Source organism: Hydra viridissima, unplaced genomic scaffold, assembly GCF_058129835.1.
Source record: "Hydra viridissima isolate aposymbiotic clone 2 unplaced genomic scaffold, HvirCarnegie_v1 scaffold_13, whole genome shotgun sequence".
Lineage (NCBI taxonomy): Eukaryota > Metazoa > Cnidaria > Hydrozoa > Anthoathecata > Hydridae > Hydra > Hydra viridissima.
This window is the reverse complement of record NW_028324312.1, coordinates 5,760,862-5,787,787: the sequence shown is the minus strand read 5'-3', so window position 1 is coordinate 5,787,787 and position 26,926 is coordinate 5,760,862. Positions and strand designations below refer to the sequence as shown.

Sequence of the window (26,926 nt, the reverse complement as noted above, 5' to 3'; positions counted from 1 at the left end):
ACGAAAATTGTCTTCTCTTCTATCAACACACATCTCCCCTCTTCTATTTTCTCTCCCTAAATGTATTAAAGTCTAACGCGCATCTATCTAATAGGTGCTCGTTAATTTACATTTACTTAAATGTTGATTTCAGTTTCTCTATTTTTAAACCAGACTGTTGTTTAAGGCGAATTGTGCAGGCTGAACAAGTGTTTTCAGAGCAAATCAATATTCACTTGTGGTAGCAGTGTGGTGAACTTAATGTCATCTGATAAAGTAGTTCTTCAAAAGATGGATTGTTGAATTGAAAGCATAAAGCATTACAAAGATACTTTGAATCATAGCCTGTTAGAAAATAATCGTTTCAATGAGACCATCTTATATCTCGTATAGAAAGTCATTAGTAATTAAACGAGCTGCTATACGAGCTAATTTTATGTCAATCACTTTTAACTTTATGAGTGCACGACATATTTTAACAATAAAATATGTTGATATGTATTACTATTTATTTACGAAATTAAAACCAACGAAAATACCAACAACAGCCAAATAATGAAAAATAATATATAAAATAATAAGTCATTTTTTACAACCCCCCGCAAATATATAACTCAGAGCTTTACGTCAGGAGGTTTGGTAAAGAATTTTGTTTTGCGAGAAAAGCAGCTGATATATGTTTTTTCGTAACTAGCGAAGTCAAACGAAAAGTTTGAAACGAACCTTTTTTTCGTGTTATCAAAGCATTAATTTTTTAGTATTCAAATTTATTTACTTTTAAAATACATTGCAAGGTTTCATGGAGGGTTTAAGAAATGTCAGTTTGCATTTTGATAGCACCCTTCCTCAAATTCAAAATGGTGGGTCTTTGGGAGACCACGTCCAAAATATGTCGGATGTGAAACCAGCAATGCCTGAGGTAAAAGAAGTTGGTTTTAGTTTACATTTGGGTAAATATCTTTTCTCTTGTCCAATTCTTTTCTACAAGTGTAACAGAATCTCTACTGACCTAGTTGACATCAAATCATTCACATAATCTTTATTTGAATCAGCCCCCTGTATTTTTGCTTAGCTTGTAAAAATTCGGGCGTCCATCATTAAAAAACATCTTAAAAATAAAACACAGAGCAGATTTACCATTAACGAAACATGCAAATTACCTTTTAAGAAATAATAAATCTGTATCTTTACAAGCTTTGAATGCAATAGTCAATTATTTTTCTGGTCCTGAAGTTACTTCCCTCCCGAATCGAATATTTTTTTAAGGGAAGCATTTTTGGGCTTTCACCCCCTAATGTATAATTTACCATTTTGTTTCGAGATTTCAATAACGGTTGTATTTAGTCTATGATTCTTTTATGCTAAGGCAGTTCTCGTAAAATGCCTCTTATTCAAAAATATCAACTTTCTTTAGTCCATTTACAATGCTAATAGACTTTTAATACTATTAATAATGATATATTGTTAAAAGTTAAAGGCACAACAATATATATATATATATATATATATATATATATATATATATATATATATATATATATATATATATATATATATATATATATATATATATATATATATATATATACACATACACATATATATATATAGTTTTGATTTTATTATTTTTAATTCTAGAAAAAATTTGATATCTTGTTACTCATGCTGTTTTAAATAAGTTACATATAAAGAAAAAAGTTAAGTTTAGTAAATAGAAACTTTTTTGCTGTCATCTTATCTTTTTGTCATCCAAATGCAAAGAATTTTATTTCTGTATGAAAGACATTGTTCCTCTTAAGGAAAAGCATCAAAAACGACAAAAGCAAGTTGACAGACAGTTTCCGACATTGCCAACTCTTATTTATCCACAAAATAACCAGCAACAGCAGAAACAGCATCACTTGTTATCAAGTTCTGAACAAAATTATTCAATTCAGCAAGGTAACTCCCATATTTATTCACCACATTGGTCAAGAAGTCTTGAACAGCAATCAGATCAGCAGCAATATGTTAACTCAGAGTCTTATATATCTTCTGGGCAGAGTTATACAAATACTGGTGGTTTCCAATACACATCAGGTAACCTAAAAAATATAATTGATTTTGATTTCAGAATTTTTCTAGTAAACTAAAATGATATTATTTTTATCATGGTGTAGTTAAATTATCATATTTTTCCTATAAGTTAAACATGAATTATCTGTAGGTTATAAGCATGATATTTGTTGTTTAGCAACATATGGAGGCCATACAGGTATATTTGACTTCTCAAAGCTTGTTTCAACTGTAACACCCTCCAACAACAGCTATGATAGTGCTTCAAATGACATATCAGTCAGTCATTTACAAAACTCTGACCAACTTGAACAGCATTATCAAAGTGAGAATGAGGAGCACACATCTGATGAAAAAAGAGATGAGGAAGAAGTTATTGACCAAAATGATTCATCAGGTACAGCACAATAACTTTTATTTGAAGTTTAAAAACTATAACGCTTAATTTTTCATTCATTCCAAAATACTAGATTTCATAATTCAAAAAGTTTTTTTTTTTTTCTTTTTCTTTTTTATTACATATAACAGAAAATTTAAGAGCAAGAATGGTACTTAGATAAACTTAAATTACTTTACAAAGTATGAGGTATAATAATGGTTTAAGGTATAATATGGGTATGAAAATAATTTGGGTATGAAAATGTGATAATTTCCTTTTAATTTTTTTTTCACTAGATGAAGATGATGATGTTCATCAATGTGGGCGTTGTAAACAGGTTTTCCAAAAACTCCAAGATTATATTGCTCATAAAACATCAAAAGTTTGCAAACCTCCCAAATCATCCAAGTCTGTACTTCACAACCCAATGATTCTTGAAAATCAAAATATTTTGTTAGCAGCTGCAAAGAATACCATCTTTCGTGATTCATTTATGTCACTTGAAAGTGAGCCAAAAGATGACATTCAGAATAAAGAAAATACGACATCTGAACAGCTAGCTGATGATGCAACATCAAAATATGAGCAAACTGTTACAGTTAAAAAAAGTATGCTGTGTCTTTTTTTTATATTATAGTTTCAATTAACTAGTTATGATTTTAAATGAATTTTAAATGATCAAAATGTAATAATTGAACATGTGTTTTGTTTTTTTAAACTTCATTATTACATAAAATTAAGTTAGTCAAAAATATTTTGTTACTTTTTGTTTTTAGTTTTTAATCAAAAGATTAATACTATTAATATATTTAGGAGGTCGAGGTCGTCCACCAGGAAAATCTTATTTGCATTTTGAAACTAGCAAGGAACAAATTACTGTTGAAGAGAGTTTGCAAGAAATGGAAGATGATGGAAGTCTGCCACCTAAAGCAAAGCGAAAATCACGTCCACCTCGGCGTCATAACCCTGATCCATCATCTCACTCTAACCTTGTAAATACCCAACAAGAACCAGTTATGTTATCAACAATAGATGATGTTTCTGGGTTACCAACAGTTGAAAATATACATAAGTTCTTCTCTTTAGGCAGAGGTGTGCTTAGACTGAATTTTTCTAAATATATATTTTTAGTTTTTTTCTCAGTTTCTTGTCTAGTGTTCATGTGTATTTGTTAATTTTATATCAAGGACGTGGACGAGGGCGAGGAAGATCAAGACATCCATTGCATCGGTGTCCAATTTGTCAGCTTCTTTTTCCTAGTCGCACAACTATGATGGAACACAGGCGCAAGCATACTAAGTTATTCAAATGTAAAACTTGTAATGAAGGTTTTTATACTGAAGACAAATTAGAAAGACATAGTACAAAAGAAACTCATAGCTATCCTTGTGATCAATGTGAAAGGCTCTTTACAAATAAAGCAGCCCTAATGCGACACAAGCTTTTGCATAGTGATAAAGAACAGAAGTGTGAACTTTGTGCCAAATCATTTAAGACACCTCGTGATTTAAAGAATCACATGCTGGGTATGCATAGTGCCACACAGGATTTTGTATGTGAGGTTTGTGCCAAAGGTTTTTCAAGGAGAGAAAAGTTAAAGCGACATTTAATGATACATGCACCTGATAGACCAATATTTCCTTGTCCTTTTAAGAACCATGTAGGTTGTGAAAAAACATTCTATCGTAAAGATAAGTTGACACGCCATTTGTATTCTCACTCCAAAGTTAAACCATTTAAATGTGAGCAATGTGATAAGAGTTTTGCAAGGACAGATAATCTAAGGGAGCATATTCGTTCCCATACAGGTTTTTTTTTTCTTTTTTTTTTTTTTTGAATTTCATATAACTGTTATGTATGTGCTTCTTAGCTTATATATTAGATACAAGGACTTAAACAAAAAGGTTTAAAATATGTTCTTACTCTTGTTTAACAGTCAAAATGAAAGAAAAATATTATTTAACTTAAATATCTTGTTGTGCCAGGTGTTTTTCGTTATTACTGCACAGTTTGTGGAAAAGGGCAACCAGGCCCAAAGAAATTTATTCAGCATATGTTAAAGCAACATAACGTGGAAAATCCAGAAATTCCAAAACCATTTGAGGAACTTGCCCCTGAACCTCTTATTCAACAGCATAAAGCTGTGGTTGAGGCTGAAACTGCAGCAAGATTAGCCAGAGCTGCTTCAAATTTAAAAAAAGAAAGAGAAAAAGTATTAAATTTAGTTCTAAAAATTGTAACCAATTTATCAGAAATGTTTTGTTGTTTCTCTAGATTTATATATTCTTTTAATTCTTTAAAAGGATCAGCAAAAATACCGCAAGGATGATATTGACTCTCAAGATTGTATTGAGGCAAATCAACATCATGTCACATTAGCCACAATGAGTAACCTTGCACTACAAACTGTTAACGGCTCAACTTACTTATCGTCGCCTAATTCTCAAGACGGAAATTCTGATCAACAACAAACTCGTACTACACTTGAAACTCTTTATACCATCAATCCACACCCAGGCAACTCTCCCCAATTTCAAATTCAAACAAGACAAGTACCTGAAAGTGTAGTGAGGCAAATTAGCGAAAGTATTCTTAGAGAAAGCCTAGCTCGAGAAAGTACATTACGTGAAAATTCACAAGGCGTGGTACGTCATTTAACTACAGAAGAAAGTAATCATCTTCAAGAAACATTAGATAGACAGCTGGAATCAACTCAATTAAATAGTGAAACCCTTCGTCGACAAATAGTTGATGCTGCGCAGCATCAACAAGATTTACCTCACGGCATTACAGTTGAAGCAGAAGGAAATATACCGGTCTCCAGTCGTGGTTTACAGTTATTTACACAAGGTGTTCTGCCTGGAAATCTTCAATTTACAACTTTATTAAACAGTGATTTGGTAGCCATTGGTGAGGCGGTTATACGAAACCAAAATGGAATGCCAATATTTCAGCAAAGGTTCGGACCTTCTCAGTAATGATTATGCTTGACAAATCATAGTTTTTGTTGCGCTTTTTGACGGTCTTTTGGAAGTAACTGCGTATTTTATATTGCGTTTTAAAATAAAGTTTTTATTGTATGCATCAAAAGTTGATTGCGTTAGTCTTTCACACGTTTATCGCTCTAAGTTACTTTTTTCAAGCATGTATTATAAATAAGCTTTGTTTACCTGATCTTTGTTTTTCTATAATAAACGTAATTTTGAACGTTTAAAAGAGAAACTTTGTCTTGTTAATGTAGACCCATTATTTGGCGTTTCAAAACATTGGGCATTTCAAATCATTATTAGATGTTTCAAAACGTTGAGTATTTTAAAGCATTGTTAAATAATGCTTCAAAGCATTGTTAAATAATGCTTCAAAGCATTGTTAAATAATGCTTCAAAGGGAAAAAACTAAACCACTGTTTTCTCTAAAATGATGAGTCTGAAATTCTAAAGCTCAGTTCAAACTATTTTACGTATTTAAGTAAATCTGAAATTAATGTTCTAAAGCGGAAGGGATGTTTTTAAACTTGTTAAATCAAAATTTGTCTGCCAAATGATACTACGTGAACTCCATATTTATTTGGTCTTTCTTCAAAATACCTTAAGCTGTATCAGCAGTTATTGAGTAAAATGATGCATCTTTTGTAACCTTGATATTGTGTCAAATTCTGCGATTAAATTTCAGATAAAAAGTTACAAGTGTAAATCTTACCTTTTGTCTCAATCGCCAGTACTTGCATCCAGAATTTTCTGTCTAAATTTCTCTTTTTTTAAAAAAAGTCATGTGATGCTTATGTTGTTTGTAATTTTCAGAAGGAATTATGACATTTTATGAGTAACTATCTTTGAAAACTTAAACTTTTAGAATTTTTTTCGTTTCAAGCACAAATCTTATGCGATAGTTTTAATAACAAATTTTAAAAAAATGAAGGCTGGTTTGCGTGTCTATTCGTACAACTAAAAATGACCAAATTACAAGTTAAAAAAAAATGAAGGTTGATTCGCTTGTCCATACGTACAACTATGTAAGACCAAATCACTAATTTAAAAAAAATGAAGTTTGATTCGTTTTTATTAGAACGTGTTCCGGAGGGTTTAAGTAAAATATGACTGTTATTCCCGTACTTTTCTATCAAACTATCTGTTTAAAAACTCGGTAAACATTAAAACAAAATATAATTTGGAAGAATCATGGACCTATAAGAGATGGACGTGCAACCTATTGTTTTACATCAAAGAGGCCGCAGAAATCAGCGAGCCATGCGAGTTTCCGACAAACTCTAAATTTTCACCCGTCAACAAAAAAATCTATTAAAATGGCTGCCCACAGTTTTAAAACAGAAACTCACGTAATATTAACTAAAACTTTTATTGCATTTGTTTAACAAGACTGTTCAGGATTAAGTAATTACTTCACGCATTGACAAATTACTAAACAAATTACACCTAGGTAAAGGAAATTAGTTGTCGGCACGAACAGATTTTCATCATTTTTCCAAGATAAACATTTGTAAATTTGGGAAATTTTTTCGTGTAAACAAAGTTCCGTCGATGATAAAATAGAGCTGTAAGGATAATTTTAAAATGATTAAAAAAAGTATAGCAAAATATAAAAAAGCTTCAATAAAATATTTTGTCAAGGTCAGGTTTCATTCAACTTTTTGGTCCTTCATTCACCAGGCTTAATTTTGTGTATTTTTTGAGTATTTTTTCCGATATGTCGCCATTTTTTGCCTCGACTACTCTATAAGTTCCATAATATATATTCCACTATGCATTGTTTTTTAGTAGGTGTATTTTGTAATGGGCTTTTTTATAATTCATTTGATAGTGCAAAACCTTTTAAAAAGTTATTCAAATTTACAATTTTCTTGCAAAATGCGGCCAGATATTTCATGTTTTCGTTTTTCATTTTTCATATATTATTTCATTTGTCATAAAAGGCACATAATAACCCATTTGTTTTTGTCAAATAAAAATTAGTTTATATATATCTGGTAAACCATAAATTGGCTTTGCTAAATTCTTTAAAACTATGACAAACTATTTTTTTCTTTATTGTATTTACATTCATTCTATGTATAAGTTATTTATCGTTAACTGTTTATATTTCTGTTGTTAAACATAAAAATAGAAAATTCTATAATATTCATATACCAGAAGTCTACAGTAATATAGTAGATGGAGTAGTTCCCTGGACATGAAACCAATATGCTCTAGGTAGCTACAAAACTAGTTGATATTTTGTATTATTTATTACATCTCTAGTTATACATGTACTAAAGTAGTTAAGTAAATGATCTCAATTTCTATATTATAATCAGCGTTATTTCTTAAAATATTAAGAAATCTAGCTATAAAAATTAAGCTTAAAACCTGATTCTATGAATAACTAAGAAGTTGATGTGACTGGTTAGACGAGACCAAGACTTTTCGACGAATCCGACAGACTTTAATATAATTTATTTTCTATTGTTAAAAGCAAAAGATTTGTAACAATGCGCAACGAGCATGGTTCGCAAAAAAAAACAGCAGGTTGCACTTCCATCTCTTACAGGTCCATTGAAGAATCAATTAACCAGATCTTACCTTAGTGATAATTGTGCATAACAAAATTTTCTCTGTTACCTAAAGTTTGAAAACCCTGCAAAAGTTACTGGTATTTTTCAATCCGGAGTATATTTGGAAAATATTACGTCTGTATTTTGTCAATATATCCAGAAGTTTGTAGTGCTTTGTTAATTTTTTCAACAATGTCATAGTTTTTCAATCGCGATGAGACCTCCCGGACATACCCAGACAGCCTACGACACTGGGCCAGAATTCCGGCGAATCATCGCACGCCGTGACGACAAGATTAGTAACGGGCCAGTACTGGCCCGAGTCTGGCATGCTTCTGGCCAGTAGTCGTACGCCATTGCGATGGCATTTGATATTGGGCCAACAATGGCCCGATTGTGGCGGCTACAGAGTTTTGGCCGAATGTCGTTTTGCCATAACCGCCATTATTTTGAATATTTTCTGCGTCATCCATTAATATTTTATAGACGCGAAGACAAATGCTTACAAGATATATTTCGCAAATTTCTTGCTTTTCCTGTTGTTTTTTTATTATGTTATTATTACAAAACGTATTGTAATAATAATAGCAAATGTACGTTTGCTATTAAAAAAAATGTTGCTTTTTTGTGAAAACGTATAATTATGTTGTAATTAGAATTGCAATTGCTACATCCTAACTCTTGCAGTAGTAAATGCTACTGTAAAAAGTTTAGATGTCGTATGATATAAATAATGTAAATTTCACTTATGTTAGCACATATCGTTACAGTAATTTTATATAAAGTTTAGCTATGTTTCTATATTTAAACAGTTTGAATAACACTCATGCAAGATTGATTTAACAATAAAACAGAAATGGTCAAAGAAAAGGCTATTTAAAGGTTAGAAGATTAAGTTTTAATCACAATAACTGTAAGATAATCAAGTTTTTAAATAAAAAATTTTTTATATTATTTATATGTATGTATATATAAATAATATAAAAGTTAGAAACTTATATATATATATATATATATATATATATATATATATATATATATATATATGTATGTATGTATGTATGTATGTATGTATGTATGTATGTATGTATGTATGTATGTATGTATGTATGTATGTATAAAGATGATAACAAAATAATAGCATAACAACAACAAAGAAAAGATAATAACAATATATGTATTGTTATTATCTTCATTTTTGTTGTTGTTTTTGTTGTTATTAATTTATCTTTGTTTTTATTATTATACGTTCCTTTATTATAACTTGTCATTAAAATAATCTTATTTAATTTAAGTTAGTTTTAAACTCATTTTAAGTGACCTTGGTTTTAATCTATTGTCATTTACATTATATTCATGAAATGACTTTGTCAATCATCACTTTTCTCATTTTAGCAATTCAGTATAAGAGTGAACCATCCAAATTAAATCTTTATATATTTTTCTATCTTAACTTCGGGATAATGTATTGTTCTTGTTACATATATAGTTAGAGTTGATTCAAAATGCTTGCAACAAAGATTTAATGAAGATATCAATTGTGAAATATTTAATCCACAGAACTCCTTTGTTAAGATAGCCCCTCATACTTATCTACAAAAGACAATTTTCCTGCTATAAGTGAAAAAGTTATAGATAATAATGATTCAGTTTTCGGAACTATACTTAATATATTTTCTGATAACAATGTAATGTTGAAACTGAACTTGTTCATATTTAAAATCTTAGCAATGATAATGATGATGAAACATTTTCATCAGATTTGACTACCCTATTAGCTGATTGGGCTGTTCAGTTTAGTGTTAATCTGACTGCTTTGTCATCTTTACTGTGTATTCTCTGTCTGTTTCATCCTGATTTGCCTATTTGAAAAACTCAACACAATTTTATAGTTGCATATCGAGCAGGTGGTTATAATTTTTATTTTGGTTCAGCAATTAGTTTAACAAATATTAAATCATGTTTATAATAAAATTACAAAATTTTCAGCTCCCTATGGCAGTTGAATATCGATGGTTTACCTTTGATTAAAAGTAGCAAAATATCATTTTGTCCAGTTCTGTATCTTTTGCAAGGTTTTAATTTTAAAAAACCTGTGTGATTCAAGTCTGTTAAGAATCACATTCAGTATTGCACTGTGATAAAGTTAAAGACATTGCAATTTTAGATGACAGAATTCTCAAGTGTGTATTCAACAAGTTGATGATGGTTTTGTTGTTTCACCCTTTTTTCACTTGTTATAATTTAATTTGTTGAAATCTGTACTAAGTCTTTTTTCTTCTATTATTACTAACAAAATTAATATGCTTATTTCATACATAGTTTTATATGAGGTAGTAACTGAAATATTTAACTTATTTAGGTTAATTTTACTTGTGTCTTAAGTAATTTTTTTTCCTAATAATAACAATTTTATAACAACATTGTCTATATTTATGCATTTAATAGCTGCTGATTGGAGGAATTACATTTGGTAAATGTAATTGGCATAGAAATGATTCTCATAAATGTTTAATAAATTGTTTTTGATTTCGTATTTTACATTTCGTATTTCGTATTTTCGCATTAGATTTTTGAGATACTTTTGGTATTTTTAGTATATACATGTACACTATAATGTAGTCATGCATTTAAGTTAAAGGTTGTAATTTATAACTTTTAAGGTTTTAATTTATTGATGCTTTTATTATATTCATTAAATTATTTTGTCAATGGTCACTCTCCTCATTTTTGGAATTCACTATAACTATATGTGTATATATATGTATGTATATGCAATAAAATGCACATTAACCTATTGTTAAAATAAACAGTTTCATTAATTTTTTTTGACATTCAATCGATGTTCATCTGTTAGATGGATTCTTGCCAAAGTGAGTGAAGGAACACTTCATTGCACTGGTTAGTAGTAATATGCTTAGAATTTATACTTTCAGTTATTTTAAGTAATTTTTGTAAATGTTTATTTTTATTTTACTAGAATTTTAAGAATGAAATTTCTAAGAGATCCTGATTTTTACAGCTGTTAAAAAAGAGCTGGTTATTTCAGTGGAAAACTTGAAGAAAAGAAAGATTTTATTGGGTAAGAAGAAATCTTTATTTTTATTTAACATATATATATATATATATATATATATATATATATATATATATATATATATATATATATATATATATATATATATATATATTTGTATGTGTTAAATTGTTATATTTATAATTTTGTCAAGTTAATGTTTGTATTTAGGTGCTGTAAAACTAAATCATTTAAACTCGGGAGCATCAAGCGAAGAGTTTGAGCGTTGGCTGAAGAGTATTTTCAGCTTTTAGGAGATCGAAACGGTGGACGAAAGGCTTGAGAAGAACGAAAAAACTCGTTGGTTAAATAGCACTATTTCAAACTATCAATAATATTTATTCTATTTAAAAGTTATTTTTGTCAATTTGAACTGGAATAAATATCAAAAAATATTTACTTTCGTATTTGCTTTTTGTGCGATATCACATTAGAAATGGCTAATAATAGCGCGTTAGTGAATGTATATTGGTTGAAAGTAACGGGTCAGTGCTGGCATACGATTACGGACGAATGCTGGAAAATGATCCCGGGCCAGTGCTGGCTAGCGATGCTGGGCCATTGGCCGTTTTGACATTGGGCCGTAATCAATTGCCGGCATCGCGCCGCTGTGGCAAGCGGAACTGGGCCAGCATTGGGCCTCTAACGGGAGGCTGTCTGGGTAATTTATGAGACAAGGAGTCATAATAACAACTTTTCTTAAAATTCATCAAAAAATTTTTTTTACTCTCAAATTAGGCCGTTCCAACGGCATATTCGACATGACATTAACTTTGAAACGTTACTATATATATATAACTCAGTTTTCGGTTCACATTTACGATATGGATGTTTAGTTTGCAGACAATCTAAAATCGTCTCTTTTTAAAATTATTTCATTTCAAAATAGAGCAATACGAACAACTCTTTTCTGTCCGAGAAATTACTTTAGTGACATTTTGCAACTAATATCAAATATTCTTCGTTTCTGTGACTTATTTCAGTCCTTAAATTTTTCATTTGTCTTGGATCAACAACACGATCTCCTATCTACCACATTTCATAACTACTTTGATAATAGGACAACGTGTGGGCATAACCTAAAATCAGTCACTTATAACCACTTAACTCTCCCACTAAAACAGACAACTAAACATGGAATTTATTCTATTGCATACAAGTGTATCCTTTTTTGGAACACCCTTTACCTCTATAACTTTCTTCTTTGTTTATATGTACATTTTATAATTTTTTGTTTGTAAATATTGTAAATTTACATATATATAATATATAATATATACAAATACATTATTTTGCTTATCTTACCTACATTTTATTTCTTTTGACAGCTTGTTTTTGGGTGTTAATATATAAATTTTTGAGAAATTCTACTTTTATGTGATTAAATTTTTTTCTATTTCTTTTTTTTTTTTTTTTTTTTTTTTGTCTTTTCTTTATCTTTTTTAGGTCACAGCGCTTTATTACTGAATTTCTATTTGCAATAACCTGTGTTTTTGTAGCATTCTTATTAACACGAAATATATTGTTATTGATTGATATCAAAAAATAAAAGTTAACAGTTCATATCCCACTCTACAATGTAAATTATTTGTGTTTATAGCGTTTTAGATCGCTTAATTTCAAAGTCGTTAAAACGAAGAGGCATCCTATTTGCCGTTACAACAAAGTGTGCTCGCGAGTGATTCTATGGTAGTAAAAAAAGGGAACTGCCTTGTTCATAACGTCACTCAACATTGAGAAATATAAAAATAAAATGTTAATTTTTTTCTAACCTCACAATTATAGCCGTTTATCCCCGACTTAGATGTAACTATTTTTAGTAACTTTACAAAAACCATCAGCTCTTTGAAAAATATTTCAAAAACTGGTGTGCATATGCTGCAAAACTTGTAATTTTCTGTGAAATAAAATCTCTGTTGTAAAATACAGCATTAAATGTTAATTTGGAAATATAGGCGTATAGAAACTTAGGATATACGTTTTTACTAATAACTTATATATTTTATTAACAGGAGTACTATAAATAATTAAGAATTGGCTTTGTTAACAAGAATGAGCGTCTAGAAAAAATTATCTTTTAAACTTGTATGTCTCATGGCAAGTATGCAGTCAGTATGCTCTCAATGCCATTCTGAAAATCATAGAAAAGAAGATTGTCCATTTTTTAAAGTTACTTCAAAGTTTATCAACTCTGACTTTATTGAATCTTTAGGAGATAAAACGCACTATGATATTCCTTTATATGATACACATTGTCATATTGATTATGTATTTCAGCGGTTTGAACATCATAACTTATCATTTAAAGACTTCATTCAATCCAACTCCTTCCCACCAAATTTTAAAGGATGTATAGGATCTTTTAGTAGTGTATCAGTTTACAGTGACTTTAGCAAATGGTTAAATCTACTTAGTCAAGATGGTATTTGGGGAACATTTGGTTTACATCCTCACCAATCAAAATATTTTAATGAGTATCTTGAAGAAAAAATGCTTGAATGTTTAAAGCATCCAAAAGCTGTAGCAGTTGGTGAGTGTGGTCTGGATTTCTCACGTTATAATTCACCCTCGACTTTTTCAGAGCAGAAATCAGTTTTCATCAGACAACTTCAAATTGCAAAGCAAGTTGGAAAGCCTGTTGTTGTACATTCTCGAGAAGCAGAAGACTATGTATATGAAATTTTGTGTGATGAAAATATGAGAGATTGGCCAATTCATATTCATTGTTTTACTGGAAGTTGTTCCCAGCTGCATCGCTTTGTAAATGAATTTCCAAACATGTATTTTGGTTTTACAAATTTAGTTTCTTATTCTTCAGCAAAAGTTATTCATGAAGTTGTAAAAAGCATCCCATTAGACAGAATACTACTTGAAACCGATGCTCCCTATTTTGTACCTAGGAGACTTAAAAAAAAAAGCAAGTTCAGTCATCCAGGTAATGTATTATTTGTGGCTGAAGAAATTGCACTTATCAAAAACAAGGGTATTGATATTATTTTAGATAACTGTCGTGTGAATGTTCGGAAAATTTTTAAGTTATGATAATTTAGAACCATAAATGTGGTGCTAATAATTTTTTTCTAAGTAAAAATTTTAATGATAGTTATTTATTCTGTTATGTATCTTGTTATATATCTTGCCTCATTTTTATCATATAGACTATTACAGACATTTTTAGGGTTCATAAATACTCATAATTTTATTACTTTGTTACAGATAAGATAGTAATACACACACTGATAAATGTATGTATGTATGTATATATATATATATATATATATATATATATATATATATATATATATATATATATATATACCAGTACTAAAGAAATAATTTGCATAAATCTTTCAATAAGTTTACACTATTGACATATTTGTATGTTGTTAATTTTTAATGGCGATAAAGTGGAATTTTAAAATTAAGTACATATTTTGAATTGTGAATATTATAACTTAGACAATGTATTTAGGAAAGTTTGACCTTATATTTTACAATAAATGTAAATACATAATATGTGGCATGGCCTGTTGATAAAAATATTTCAGATTTTTAACTACTTTTAATCTGAACCTTTTTAGTTAACTTTTTTGAATTGCTACTGAATATGTTCTTGTAAATAAATTTGTTGAAAAACATTTTTGTAAAAAATAAACTTTTATTATTCAGTGATAATTGTATGAAATTGTACTTCAATTTAAATATGGATTTTTTGTTTTTGTTAATATCATTATGTATTTTTTTCTTTTCATTTTCAAATGGTTTTTTGGTTTATAAAATTTCAAATGTTTTATGTATTAATATATTTAATTGCATTTTATCATTTCAAAAGAACCCTTGTAAATAGATAAAAGTGCAAACAAAAAAGAGTAAACTGCAATTTTCTCTAATTTGTTTGAATGATGTTCTTGTTTTTATTTTGTATAAAGCCTTGATAAAGTTTAAGACTAGCTGTAAGCCTTTTTTTAGTAAAGAAGTTTTAAGCTGTAAGCCTTTTTAAACCTGTTTACAAAAATTTCATTTTCAATATTATTGACTGGTTTGAATCTAATAACAATCTGTTAATATTTGTAAATTTAGGTTTCTCGTATCAAGTTCTTACTTTTATATTGAATTTGATATGTTCAAGGATTTGATGTTTAAATGATGATACACAGTAGTACTATGATGGCTGTCAGAAACAAGTTTGACTACACTAAGCTTACTTCAGTTATTCAAGGTTTTTCTTTGTTGCATTTTTTTTTTTCTTAAGCATCCTCTTAATTTTCTTTTTATGCAAACTTTTTTTTCTTAAATATTATTTAGCAATTTGTTATTAGCAGATTAAGAAAAATCTTTTTTATCATACTACCTTATTGTGTCTTTTAGCAATACGACTGCTTAGTATCGGTTCACCTTTGAATAAAAAAACACCACATACTATTGGTAAAATGTCTTGGGTGCGTGCAGCAGAAAGGAGAAAATATTTAGAGCAAAAGATGAAGTTAGTAGCTAAATCAGACTTTCAGCTACAGAAAGAAGAAATTCTATTGAGGCAGGAGCCTCAAATTGAGTTTTTGACTACAGGTCGCCTTGATGACAAGTTAGATGAAAGTATTATGCATCAGCTGCTTATTAAGTAAGTTATTCACTGAAAATATGGATATATTTTCAATGTTTATGTAAATTGTAAAATATGTGTATAATATTTTATTGATTTTAAGAGAAAAACTTGTTTTAAACAAAAGAATTCATTTTAAGCTTTTAATTAAAGTTATCATATCACTCACTGTATGTTGCATTCTGTAGAGATGACAGGGTTTTTTTTAACTGTTTTAGGACTGTCTAAAGATAAAGGTACAAAATAAATAAAACTTAGGATAACTTTATGCTTATTCTTTATCTTTTTGTAAAAGGTTATTTAAATTTTAAACTGCAGATGTTAGCCTTTATTTCTAAGTTATTTTGCAAATATATTATTGCAAAAAAAAAAACTGTGGCAGTTTTTTCCATTTTCACAACTTTCACCAAATTTAATAAGTGCAAAAAGAAAAAACAAAATAAACCTAAAACTAAAATTAAAAAAATTTGTAAAAAGATAAGTACATAAGAAAAGTACAATGTGACTCAATTTTAAAGTATACTGGCTTTCTTTTTAGTAAAGGTTCCAAATGTAAAGGTTCCTAAATCTAAATAAAATTGATATGCTGTACGTAAAATGCATTAGTTAATTTTACATTATGTTTTTCTCTTCTTTAGGCCTGAGGTTTTTCTGTCAAAAGATCGTCATACTATCATATGCTATCATCCACCACCCAAGGTCTATCCAGAAGAGTATACAAAAGTATAAAAGAAGTTTTCTTTTTCTGTTTATGTTTTTTTATTTACTGTTTTACTGATGAAAATCAAAAGCCTCTTACTTAAAATTAAACTGAGACATTTATAAAAGATTTATTGACTTATAAATATGTTTTAAAGTTAAGTGGTTAGCAATCTTTTTTTAATTCCAGCTTTAAATACTTCATGCATCAAAACTGCTCAGAGGTTCAAAATTAACATCAATTCTGTTGTTTTCAGTCATCTAGTAGTTCAGCAATTATATGTAATTAAACTTCTGTTATGTTTCAGTGGTATGGCTTACTAAGTCATATACAGGCATCATATATGTTATATAAAAATATTATATATATGGTTAATATTTCAGTTATCAAGTAAAATGCAAGTGTCGTGTATTTGAATAAAAGGTCAGTTGTAAAAAAAAAAGAAATTTGAAAACATCCTAAAAAACTAAACAAAGATTTTTTTTAAAAGTTTTTTTTTTACTAAATTTTTTCTTATTATATAATTATTTTTTTATCTTTTTTTTTTTTTTTTTTTTGAGCAAAATTTGCTCTGGTGAAATAAGTTTGATAACAATTTTGAATAACAAAGCGAACAAAGTGAAATCATTTAAATTAAATGTTGAAGAATTGTGTCAATTAAAGTTGTAAAGATGCATGCACAAATCAAGTGTCATCTCGTTTATCTTATCATTTATCTTCTGATATCTTTTTCTGCTCTTTTTCATTCTGTATCTTTTTGTTTATTTTCAAATAATGTATACTCTACACCTGTGACTAAGTTATTTACCAGTTATATTGTCTTCTTTATAAATAGAAATCTGCCATAGTGCCTTGCAGCATTTTTAATCCTCATAAAATCAAGTTTTTATCTTTGTGTCAAAGTATTTAAAACACAATTATCAATACATGCATTAAAACTTAATGTGTTATGTTTTAATGCCATAGAATGCTATAAAATACTATTGTACCTATTATTTATCTATATAATTGTTTTTTTTATTTAAAGAATTTTAGTTTGTTAATTTAGCTAAGTAATCAAGTATAAATAATTGAACCAGTTTTAAGTATTGATTTATCTTTAGCCTGCTAAAGGTGAATTCCTGTTCAAATTGAGGGGAGACTTATTGGAAACATTTTCATATGAGATGACCAAAGAGCAGGTCTTTTTTTTATTATTATTATTATTTCAAAACAGGTTTAGCACACAAAAATCTTAAGAAAAATTATACCAAAGCTTTGCACAAGTTCGATTAATTTATTGAGTTCACAATTTTAATTTCTTTTTGTACTTTTTAGATTTCAGAAGCTGAGGAGTTGAGAAATGTTTGCCCAAGAATTTGGAACGTAAAAGCTTTGTCTTGCTTATTCAAAGTAAGACCACAAACTATTAGGTAAATGAAAATGTTTGTTAAGTTTTTTTTTTTCTTTCATTTTGTGCGAAATTTTTTTTTTAGTCTATCTATCGATATTTGTTTTTTATTTTTTAGGCAATGTGTTCCGCTTACAGAAGAGCAAATTGAGAAATCAGAAGCTGAAGATACAGTGATTAGCTCAATGTCGCTGATGAAAAGAAGAATGCACACAGATTTACAACGTTTGGTACGATATTTAATTTTTACTTATTTAATTTTTATGCAAGAAGCATAATTCACCAAATAATTCATTTTGGAAAAAAAAAAAAATTATAAAGATTTTCACAAAGCAAATTTAAAAAAATTTTCGGCATAAAATTAAAAAAAAAGACAATATATTTATTATTAAATAACGAAATTTCAAATTTTCTTCAGTTGAAATTAATAATACAGTTCCGCATTCAAAAGATGAAGCTGCCATATTTTTTTGTTAAAGTTTTTTTACCGCTTGATTTCTCTTTAGGAGCGAATTAAATACGTGAGCAAAACTCGCGGTAAAGAATTCGCTGATTGGTATAAGAGCGTTGATAGTTACAGACCGCCACGACAACCTGTCCCTCCCAAGATTTCCAAGTCTCCAGCGACCAGAGGCCTCTATTAAGAAAATTCGTCTTAATTAAAACAAAGCGGAGAATTCAATAAAATAATGGAAGCGTTCTTTTATTGATGTTCTTTACTTTGTAACTATATTGTATTATATTATTTTTACTTCAACTCATTTGGTTGGTTGACTGCTACGTATCTTATGTGCATTTCGTGATTTTCCTCTTCTGCACCCTCAATCGAACATAATTGTGAGAGAAGAGAAACCTAAGCGCATCTTAATGTTAACACCTACAGTTTTTACCTTATTTTTGGCGCAACCATTTATGCATTTCTGTTAACTCGCTGAATATTCGTCGTGCTTATGCAATAAATTTACAAATACTGGAGAACAGAGACTCGACGAGAATATTAGTGCTTAATGAAAAACTACAAATGAATACAAAAAAATAAATTCATAAGTTCATGAACGTGTTATTAAATGTAGGGGAGACCGGGGCTAGTTGGCTAAAGGGGTAAGTTGACACTGCGTTTTCCACCAGAAATTTCCAAAATTCACATGGAGCCTTCCGACTTAACTAATTCATCTTTCAGTGTGGTATCAGGGCTATATGCGCATGCGCATAAAAATCATAGCAATTCTTGTGTTTTTCTACTAATTTTGTAACTTTTAATTATTACTTTTTCAATTTTAAAAAGCAATAGCATTAGCTATAAGTATACTCGAATAGATGTAGGTGTTGTATGGTTCACTCTAACCAGTCACATTTTGTGTTTCTCAATATTTCGCGTTTTTGGGGATTTATAAGCCATTTTGTGAGCAAAAGGTCTAGTTGGCACAATGGTCGCGGGGCTAGTTGGCAACATGTGCCAACTTAGAACTTTTCGCATTAGCCGTAAATTCACTTAAGTTATATAACACTACAGATCTGCAGACATGAGAAATAATAAAAGAAAAGTAGGCAGGCCTGTAAATTCTAAAAATGTTACAAAAAAGGCTGCTGATGCTTTTTTATAAAAGAAAAGTCTATTCGATCGATTTAAGAGCAATAAAAGTTAATGTCAAAATAATTGTTGGATAAAAATTATCTAGAGTTTTCATAAAAAAGATGTACTTGAAATAGATGCTAAATGTTACTAAACTTGTCGCTTTTTATAGTGTTAACTTACCTTGAGAGTATAGGAACTTACCCCGGGCCGACGTAAGTTTGCACATTTTTTTCTTTTTTGGAGGCCCTTTTTGCGCCACTATTTTTTTTTTTTTTTTTAATGTTTGACACTTGTATGTGCTTGCCAAATTCATATTCTTTTGAACTGCAAATTGATATCCTCTAGAAAGTTTACCCAGAAATGTACAGAGCTCAAAAACTAAAACCGTAGCCAACTAGCCCCGGTCTCCCCATTGTAACTTTGTAAGATTCCGAGTGTGGTACAGGTCTTCTGACAGATTATAGATTAAAATGTCTAACCGTCACAACTTTTTATGTCTTTGACATAAATAGTACAAAAATAATTTTAAAATTTTTAACAAGTCAACATTGAAATGATTTTTTTTGGTTTTCTCCAAGTCTTTAGTCGATTTCTCATGTTTCTCTCTTCCCATTGACACGAAAAATAACTTATACAGTAAAAATAACTTATGTACTTTATAGTAAAGATAGCACATCTAAAATATTCTCGTGCCCAACTTGGAATTTCGAAAAAGTTAGTTTTAGCTTAGTTTTCACAACCACGGTCGTCACAATTATGAAACGACACTTAGTTAAATAAAAAAATGCTAAATGCTTAAAGAATTACTTGTGCAAGTTGAAGAATTAAGTAGATTGGTTTTCTTCGTTTTTGTTTTAAGCGAGGCTTTTAGTTAAAAAGAAATTCTTCTGCAATCTTTAAAAAATTTTTTTTTTCATTTGCGTTTAAAGTAGATTAAAGAATAAAAACTAAGAAGTTTTACGCTTTGAATAAAAGTGGTTCTTTAAGCAAATTACTCCACATATTGTAAATCTAAGAATACTATCAAGTAAGTTGGGTCTGATGGTCAATCTTAATACCATACGGTCAATCTATAGCTCCTTTATTTTATAAAAATTTGCTCTTTTTTCGTAGACTGTTTAATAAAAAATTGCTATTTCAATCGGTGTATCTATGACGTATCTGAACGTATCTTGGATTGACGAGTTTACTTTTTAATTGATTATTGATATATAGATTAAATGAGTGAAGCTGCAATTGGTATAGGTGATCTCAGGTTAATTTTGTAAATTTACTTTGCTCCACCAGTTTCATTGCAATTTTATTATAGTTTTTTCTATTTAAGTTGTTATTGTAAGTTTATCCAGTGATTCAAATTTTCAATAAAAACAAGTTTGATTTTGTCTTAGAATGTCTTCAGTCAAATAAAATAATCAGCATTCAACTCGTAATGTTGCGCCTCAAACAGTTCGAACTCCTTTTGTTAGATTATAATACCAAGGACTATTTAATAGATCAGAATTGTCTAATTGAACAAGCTAAGTATGTTTGTTCGTGATGCTTCGGAGAATAGGAATAATAATGTACACTTCGAATTGTAAAAGTTATTTATATCAAGCTAAAAGCGATTCCTGAGATGGAGATACATAAATCAAGCCAAGCTGTGAAGAGCACCTGGGTGGGTGAAGGACATACAAACTTTAAATGTGGCCATATTAAAGCTCCTATTAAATACCACTTATAACACCTGAAGCATTCGACAGATAACTTAACAGATGATAATTCAACAGATGATAAGTTAACAGATGGTTCCGTAGAAGTTAAACTGAATGCAAAAAACAAAATCTGTTTCTTATATGTAATGTGCCATTATATTATTGAATAATAAAAAAGCGTTGCTTACATTTATTTAAGAAGTGAAACTTATTTAAGATGTGAAACTTAAATAATAATCATGTGAACCGTATAGAAAGATTGAACAAAAAGTGAAATTAAAATATCGGTGCAAAGAATTTAAAATCTAATCCTTTTGAAATGGAAAATTGACGGAAAGAATCTCATGCTTTTGTTAAGGCGTCATCATAGCGAAAAGAGAGTTTTTTGAAGAACAGAGCACATTAATCAAACTTTAATTATTTATTGTGGACTTTGAGCGGTAATGTAAGTGAGATATGCTCCTGGTCAGTATCTATAACCACCTGGGATTCCAATCACTTGGGAGACCCTAATCACAGAATTAACTTATTTGGTAATTTGTTAAGATCCTTATTAAAATGCATCTCAACTCAAAAAAAATATTTAGTACAAAAATTGCAGAGGTTTGCAGTCTATCGTTGAAAGATATTTGTTGAGTTGCTACGCAGATATATCTGTTAAACTCAGTGTACAATATTGTTTCAAAATCAGACCTTATAAAAGTATCTTATCATAGCGATATTAAATGAGATTTAAAAGATAATGAAAATCGTTTGAGCCAACCTTGTAATTTTTTGCAACGCAATATATGTAGAAGTTGCAACAATAATTTTGGAAATGCGGTATTAAACAATATCATTCTATAATATATTTATTGTATTTATTTTCATGATAAATTATAAAAAAAGCACTTCATTACTGTTACAAAAGCAAAAGTTGCTAAAAATCATTCATTCTATCTTTAACGTTTCCTCCGTATAAACATTCTAATAATTTTCTGCATTTGTTTGTATTTGTGCATTTGTTTTAACAACAACATTTTAAAATTTTCTTTTAAATTTCTATAACCAAAATAATACCAATTTTTTATGTTGTTCTGAAAAGAACAGATGTGGTGTCCGCAATACGGCGAAGTAAGTTAACCTATATCAATATTATTGATAGTATTATGTAAGAAACAAACGCGTATCCTTTGTATTATGCAAATGTCTTGTACTGTTAAATAATATAAATTTGTTCTTTTTTAGAAGTGCATTTATATTTTATAACAGTACAAGACATTTGAAAGCTCACTTCAGTGACTAAAACGAAAACTTTTTGATTACAAAAAATTTCCTTTTTTGTTTTACGAAATGTAAATGTGTTTATTGCATATTCATTCTATTTATATTCGCATTTTTTACACTGTTGGGGTTAGGCTGGGGAGTACTTTGGGTTTAGGGTTGGGTTAGATTTGCGTTACAGTATAAGGGTTTTTTTTATAGAGGGACATTTTTAATCAAGGGGGCTTTTTCTCGGGGGATTATTTTCTACAAATTGCGTCACTAAAATTTTGTTTTAAAACAGGGTTCTTACTGTAAAAAAAAACAAAAACAAAACAACATTTTTACGACTTTTTTTTCTATGTGTTTAAAATAAAAGAACTGTTGAAAGTTGGCGAAAAATAATTTTATTGCTTGATATAATTTTATTTTTGACAAAGGAAGCAAAACGTGAAGAGATAGTTGCTTTGCTCCAAACGGAAGGAAGCCATCAAAAGCTTGATTGAAAGGAACCGCATTAGGTCAATTAGATGTATAACATAAAATCTCAATACGTTTGAAGTAACAGTGAAGAGAGTTGTCAAAAAGAACATTGGTGTCAAGTTATTGGCCAGAGTCAAAAACTAACCTTCTAAAAGCTCTCAGCCTAGAATGTTCCAAAAAGCTTCTATTGCTGATGGAGCTAAAAAAGTGATTGTCAGTATCCTAACATCTGTACTCTCAAGGCTGTGATCACCAAGCAGTGGGCTGAAGTATGTCATATGTCATATGTCAACTCTATTTGCTCAAAGTTCTGGTCCTAGGTTAAGGCCTCGCTCGCAGCTTCATAAATTATTGTTGTGAAACGCTTATATCTTTAGTTTTAATTTGAAAAATTATACTTTAGTGCTAAAAAAAAATTGAAAAATTGCATAATTTTTGCAATATTTTACATTATTGCCGTCGATAGTTTTCATGTTCGTCAGACGCCAACCTTAAAATGACGTTGCTATGGTATAAAAACCACAGCAAACTTTTTTGTAAATTGCTGCTTTTTTTTCATGCTTCTTTAAACCATCAAAAAACTTAAATCGTGGATTTACCTCATCAGAACAAAAAAATTGTTGCTTCCTTTTGACCTGCACGAAGAGTTTTCAACAAATTTTTTTGACCTGCACGAAGAGTTTTCAACAAATTTTTTTGACCTGCACGAAGAGTTTTCAACAAATTTTTTGACCTGCACGAAGAGTTTTCAACAAATTTTTTTTATTGAAAACTTCGATTTTGCACATTTTAAATGTTAGATCAAAATGTAAAACGACAAAACGACACAACATTTTCGTATAAATAAAAGCTTAGAAGAGAAGGGTTTCTTTAAATCTGGACTTAAACTTTTTAACTAATGTCTTGTATGGGAGGTTGAAATTATGTCGGTTAAAATCCGCTCTTAAACAACAAAATAAAAAAAAAAAAGTAGTTTGCAAACAACAAGATTCATTGAGGTCCACGAAAAAGTTCATTAAGGTCTCATAAATAATTTAAATTTTGTTTGTGAATAATAGATGTCTATCGAACGAAGGTCTTATCTAGATATTTTTATCTTTTTATGCCGGTCCCTAGTGTTAAATAAAATATTTAATTAGTTTTAATTGTAAGTTCTTAATATCCTTAGTGATTATTTTCAAATATTACATTAAAAACTTTCCATCACTTATCTGTAATAAACCAACAGGAAAGTCCACTTTGTTGAGTTGATTGGTTTGTAATTAATTTATAAGTTTCAACCTCATTACCAGTCTTTTTTGAAGTTTATTACAGACCTTATCGCGTTCTGATTTATCATGTCAAATATTCTTCGACTTTAATTTGTTTTCCTCATGGGGATTAGCATTTAATCATGTTTTAAAAAATGAACAAAGCTAATCTCGATTATGATAAGTCATTGTCGCATCTTGGTAACGAAGTTGTTATTTTTTAACAATAAAAATGGGAATCAACTCAAATCTTACTCCTTCATTTGTTTTTGGTGGCTAGAGAAAGAGTAATACAGAAGGTGGGTACTTTCTGTTTACTAACTAGTTAAGTTCACAAATCTTCTTAACTTTATAAATATTTTGTTCAAATACTTCAGAGAATGTGGATAGATCTATATCTGGACTCGAGGAAATCAGCTTTTTATATTCAAAACTCATGCATTTTTTTTATAATTTGGTGTGAAATTAAATGAAAGTTTAATAAGTTGTCAAAATTACTCATAAGGAGTTTGCTGTTGTCAAAAACACTAATAATAAATTTGATCGCATATTAGTCAGTTGTTAAAAATTAGTCATTTTTAAAAGGTTTCATTTAAGTAATTTTATTTGTTTAATTATTTGTTGTTTTTTGTTTTGTAATTTTAAGTTTCTTTAAATTTAGATATCAAAATGTCTATTGATTGGGCAGAAATCAATGCTAAATTACCCACTGGCAGAAGTGATGAGGAAAAAGAGAAACGCAAAGCTTTGTTTCAAAAATTTGATAATGGTAATGGAATGCTCTCATTAGCAGAGATTGATAAAGCAATTAGAGATGTGCTTCATTTAGATCATGTTTTTGATGCTAAGCCAGCTATAATGAGAGCTTTTCAAATTGCAAAGAGTGTCGTTAAGTCTGATAAAAAATCTGGTGATGATTACATTGAGTTTAACGAGTTTAGATTTTTCCTCCTCTCTCTACGACAATATTTTGAGTATTATGAAGCATTTTCACGTATTGATAAAGATTCAGATCATCGCATTACTTTAGAGGAGTTTACGCTTGCAAAATCAAAGATTGAACAATGGGTTGGTCCTATAAAACCAGCTGCTGAATTTAAAGCTATTGACAAGAATGGTGGAGGATACATTTTATTTGATGAATTTTGTGATTGGGCTATCAAAAAGAATTTGGATCTTGAAGATGATATTGACTAAATTCCATTTCAAATCTGTAAAAAAAAAAGGACTTTAAGTTAAATATTTGTGGATTCACTCTTTTTTTTTTTTAATTAAACATGTAAATTTTTCTTTAAAATTGGATGTCTTATACAATAAAATAATTATATAAGGTATAAAGTTTGTTTTTGCTGCCTCAGGATTTTTAAATTACTGATGTTAGATTACATAATTGAAAGACCAAAATGCCTCCGACTAAAAATTCACAGGTAATTGAAAATGTCTCCAAAAATATAGTTTTTGCTTCAGGTCAAACATATCCTTATATATTGCAAGTTTTCATTAATAACTATGGCTATGATATCAAACAATAAAAGTGTGATGTTTTTACACTAAAAAGAAGAAATTAACATGATACAGTGTCTTAAAATGATATCTAATTGATCTAATGGGTTAAAGTGATCGGTTAAGTTACTTAAGAGGAATACAAAAAGCATGCTGCTTCACATCCAGTGAACTATCTTTTAACTCTTGGCAATCATTTGTTGTGCTATAAAATATGCTACACTAATAGAACTGTGATTGGGTTAGGAATATTTATTGTTACTTTTACATTACCAACCCTCTTTATATTAAACAAATTGGAACGTATGCACCATTTTTCTTCAAAAAAACTCTGGGTAAATCGTGTTAGTGGAAACTATTCTTTAAATATTCAAAAAATTATCAGTAAAACTATCGTTTTCTATTTGATTCTAATTAAATATTTTACTATTGCTTTAATATTTTAACAAATGATATAAAAAAACTTTCAGAGACAGGAAGTCTCTCTCTCTCCTCCCCTCTCATCGCCTCCCATCCCCCTCATCCATTTTTTTTCCCAGCGGGCGCTCGAGTATTAAACGGACTCTTCTTCTTAATTTTCAACTGAAAAAAAATTTTTCTATGCAATTCCATCTCCCTGAAATAATTAAAGAGTCCTTTCTAAACGTAACCTAAACATAATATTTAACTAGCCTCTTAACTAAAAATGTGTCCGCTCTTAATTAAACTAACAAACTATGCTGTTCTTCTATATAATCTGTAGTATTAGCATTCGAAGTATTCGATTTAAAAAAATACTAAAGTAGTCGATATAAAAAAAAATTCAAATATTGAAACTTGTGAAGCCTTGTAAATGTAAATGTAATTTCTAACTTAAAGGATTTAAAAGAACTGAGAAAAGGTTTTTCACAGAAAAATAGTTTGGCCGAAGTAGATATAATTAAAAAGCATTTCACAGCAAAATAATTTGGCCAAAGCAGATATAATCTAAAAAATTATCCTTTTGAGGAGGAACTTAAGTTTAGCAACGTGTTGATCTTCAACAATTGTTTCATTATATCTTTATATTTTGATTAAAACTAATATTGTCATAAGAGCTAAGAAAACGGTGATAGAAAACTTTGACAGAAAAGACTAAAATTACCATTCTAGGTTATTTTTAATGAACCCATCAAATTACACTGAAAGAGAAAAGAAAAAACCAGAAGATCAAGAGGATAAGCTCCCAATATATTAAATAAAGCTTTTTGTCGGTGAATATTTTTTCTTTGATTTAGTTACCAAGTAGTCTCGAAGAACAACTTTTGTAGCTCTCCTCAAATATTTTCAAAAAAAAGACGATATGGTAAGAAAGACAGTGTCACTAGCTGAGTTATTAGAAATGTTGTTCTTGACCTTAGTCTTTTCTGCACAATTAATAGTCTTTGGGTCCTTGAGCCCCAAGTGATTGGTCTTAAGCCTCAAGTTATTGG

General features: G+C 29.2%; 4 protein-coding genes and 1 long non-coding RNA gene across 7 annotated transcripts; all 5 read left to right on the top strand.

Moving 5' to 3' along the window:
* Positions 1 to 620: 620 nt before the first annotated feature.
* Positions 621 to 5,635, top strand: LOC145194689 (uncharacterized). Of its 2 annotated transcripts, none has more exons than XM_090070423.1 (8): positions 621 to 898; positions 1,618 to 2,058; positions 2,213 to 2,431; positions 2,710 to 3,021; positions 3,227 to 3,505; positions 3,601 to 4,221; positions 4,399 to 4,625; positions 4,717 to 5,635. In XM_090070423.1, the coding sequence occupies exons 2-8, from the start codon at positions 1,755 to 1,757 to the stop codon at positions 5,389 to 5,391; spliced, it is 2,637 nt and encodes an 878-aa protein (XP_089926549.1). In that variant the 5' UTR covers positions 621 to 898; positions 1,618 to 1,754; the 3' UTR covers positions 5,392 to 5,635. The 2 variants fall into 2 exon arrangements, with proteins under 2 accessions (XP_089926549.1, XP_089926548.1); XM_090070422.1 differs by having other exon boundaries at positions 624 to 898; positions 1,779 to 2,058.
* A 2,899-nt stretch (positions 5,636 to 8,534) lies between these two features.
* LOC149880174 (uncharacterized) lies at positions 8,535 to 11,450 on the top strand. Of its 2 annotated transcripts, XR_016446267.1 has the most exons (4): positions 8,535 to 8,843; positions 10,819 to 10,862; positions 10,942 to 11,043; positions 11,209 to 11,450. It is a non-coding gene; the product is annotated as an uncharacterized LOC149880174 (long non-coding RNA). The 2 variants fall into 2 exon arrangements; XR_016446266.1 differs by lacking the exon at positions 8,535 to 8,843 and having other exon boundaries at positions 9,012 to 10,862; positions 11,209 to 11,445.
* A 1,575-nt stretch (positions 11,451 to 13,025) lies between these two features.
* LOC145195367 (3'-5' RNA nuclease TATDN2-like) lies at positions 13,026 to 14,940 on the top strand. The gene has a single exon (XM_080073198.2). It carries the CDS (start codon positions 13,132 to 13,134, stop codon positions 14,077 to 14,079), a length of 948 nt encoding a protein of 315 aa, XP_079929324.2. The 5' UTR covers positions 13,026 to 13,131; the 3' UTR covers positions 14,080 to 14,940.
* Positions 14,932 to 18,502, top strand: LOC145195170 (uncharacterized). Its single transcript, XM_090070790.1, has 7 exons — positions 14,932 to 15,256; positions 15,406 to 15,655; positions 16,276 to 16,360; positions 17,441 to 17,518; positions 17,655 to 17,749; positions 17,846 to 17,957; positions 18,234 to 18,502. The coding sequence occupies exons 1-7, from the start codon at positions 15,181 to 15,183 to the stop codon at positions 18,369 to 18,371; spliced, it is 834 nt and encodes a 277-aa protein (XP_089926916.1). The 5' UTR covers positions 14,932 to 15,180; the 3' UTR covers positions 18,372 to 18,502.
* Positions 18,503 to 24,131: 5,629 nt separating this feature from the next.
* On the top strand, positions 24,132 to 25,310 carry LOC145195092 (flagellar calcium-binding protein-like). Its single transcript, XM_080072862.2, has 2 exons — positions 24,132 to 24,271; positions 24,634 to 25,310. The coding sequence occupies exon 2, from the start codon at positions 24,642 to 24,644 to the stop codon at positions 25,167 to 25,169; it is 528 nt and encodes a 175-aa protein (XP_079928988.2). The 5' UTR covers positions 24,132 to 24,271; positions 24,634 to 24,641; the 3' UTR covers positions 25,170 to 25,310.
* The last annotated feature ends 1,616 nt before the right edge of the window (positions 25,311 to 26,926 follow it).

Excerpts from the sequence above, each read along its gene's own strand:
- LOC145194689 (XM_090070422.1), top strand. The coding sequence starts at position 779 with ATGGAGGGTTTAAGAAATGTCAGTTTGCATTTTGATAGCACCCTTCCT. Across the intron at positions 3,506-3,600 it reads GTTCTTCTCTTTAGGCAGAG|GACGTGGACGAGGGCGAGGA; the intron begins GTGTGCTTAGAC and ends TTTTATATCAAG. Across the intron at positions 4,626-4,716 it reads TAAAAAAAGAAAGAGAAAAA|GATCAGCAAAAATACCGCAA; the intron begins GTATTAAATTTA and ends ATTCTTTAAAAG.
- LOC145195367 (XM_080073198.2), top strand. The coding sequence starts at position 13,132 with ATGGCAAGTATGCAGTCAGTATGCTCTCAATGCCATTCTGAAAATCAT.
- LOC145195170 (XM_090070790.1), top strand. The coding sequence starts at position 15,181 with ATGATGATACACAGTAGTACTATGATGGCTGTCAGAAACAAGTTTGAC. Across the intron at positions 15,656-16,275 it reads ATGCATCAGCTGCTTATTAA|GCCTGAGGTTTTTCTGTCAA; the intron begins GTAAGTTATTCA and ends TCTCTTCTTTAG. Across the intron at positions 17,519-17,654 it reads ATGAGATGACCAAAGAGCAG|ATTTCAGAAGCTGAGGAGTT; the intron begins GTCTTTTTTTTA and ends TGTACTTTTTAG.
- LOC145195092 (XM_080072862.2), top strand. The coding sequence starts at position 24,642 with ATGTCTATTGATTGGGCAGAAATCAATGCTAAATTACCCACTGGCAGA.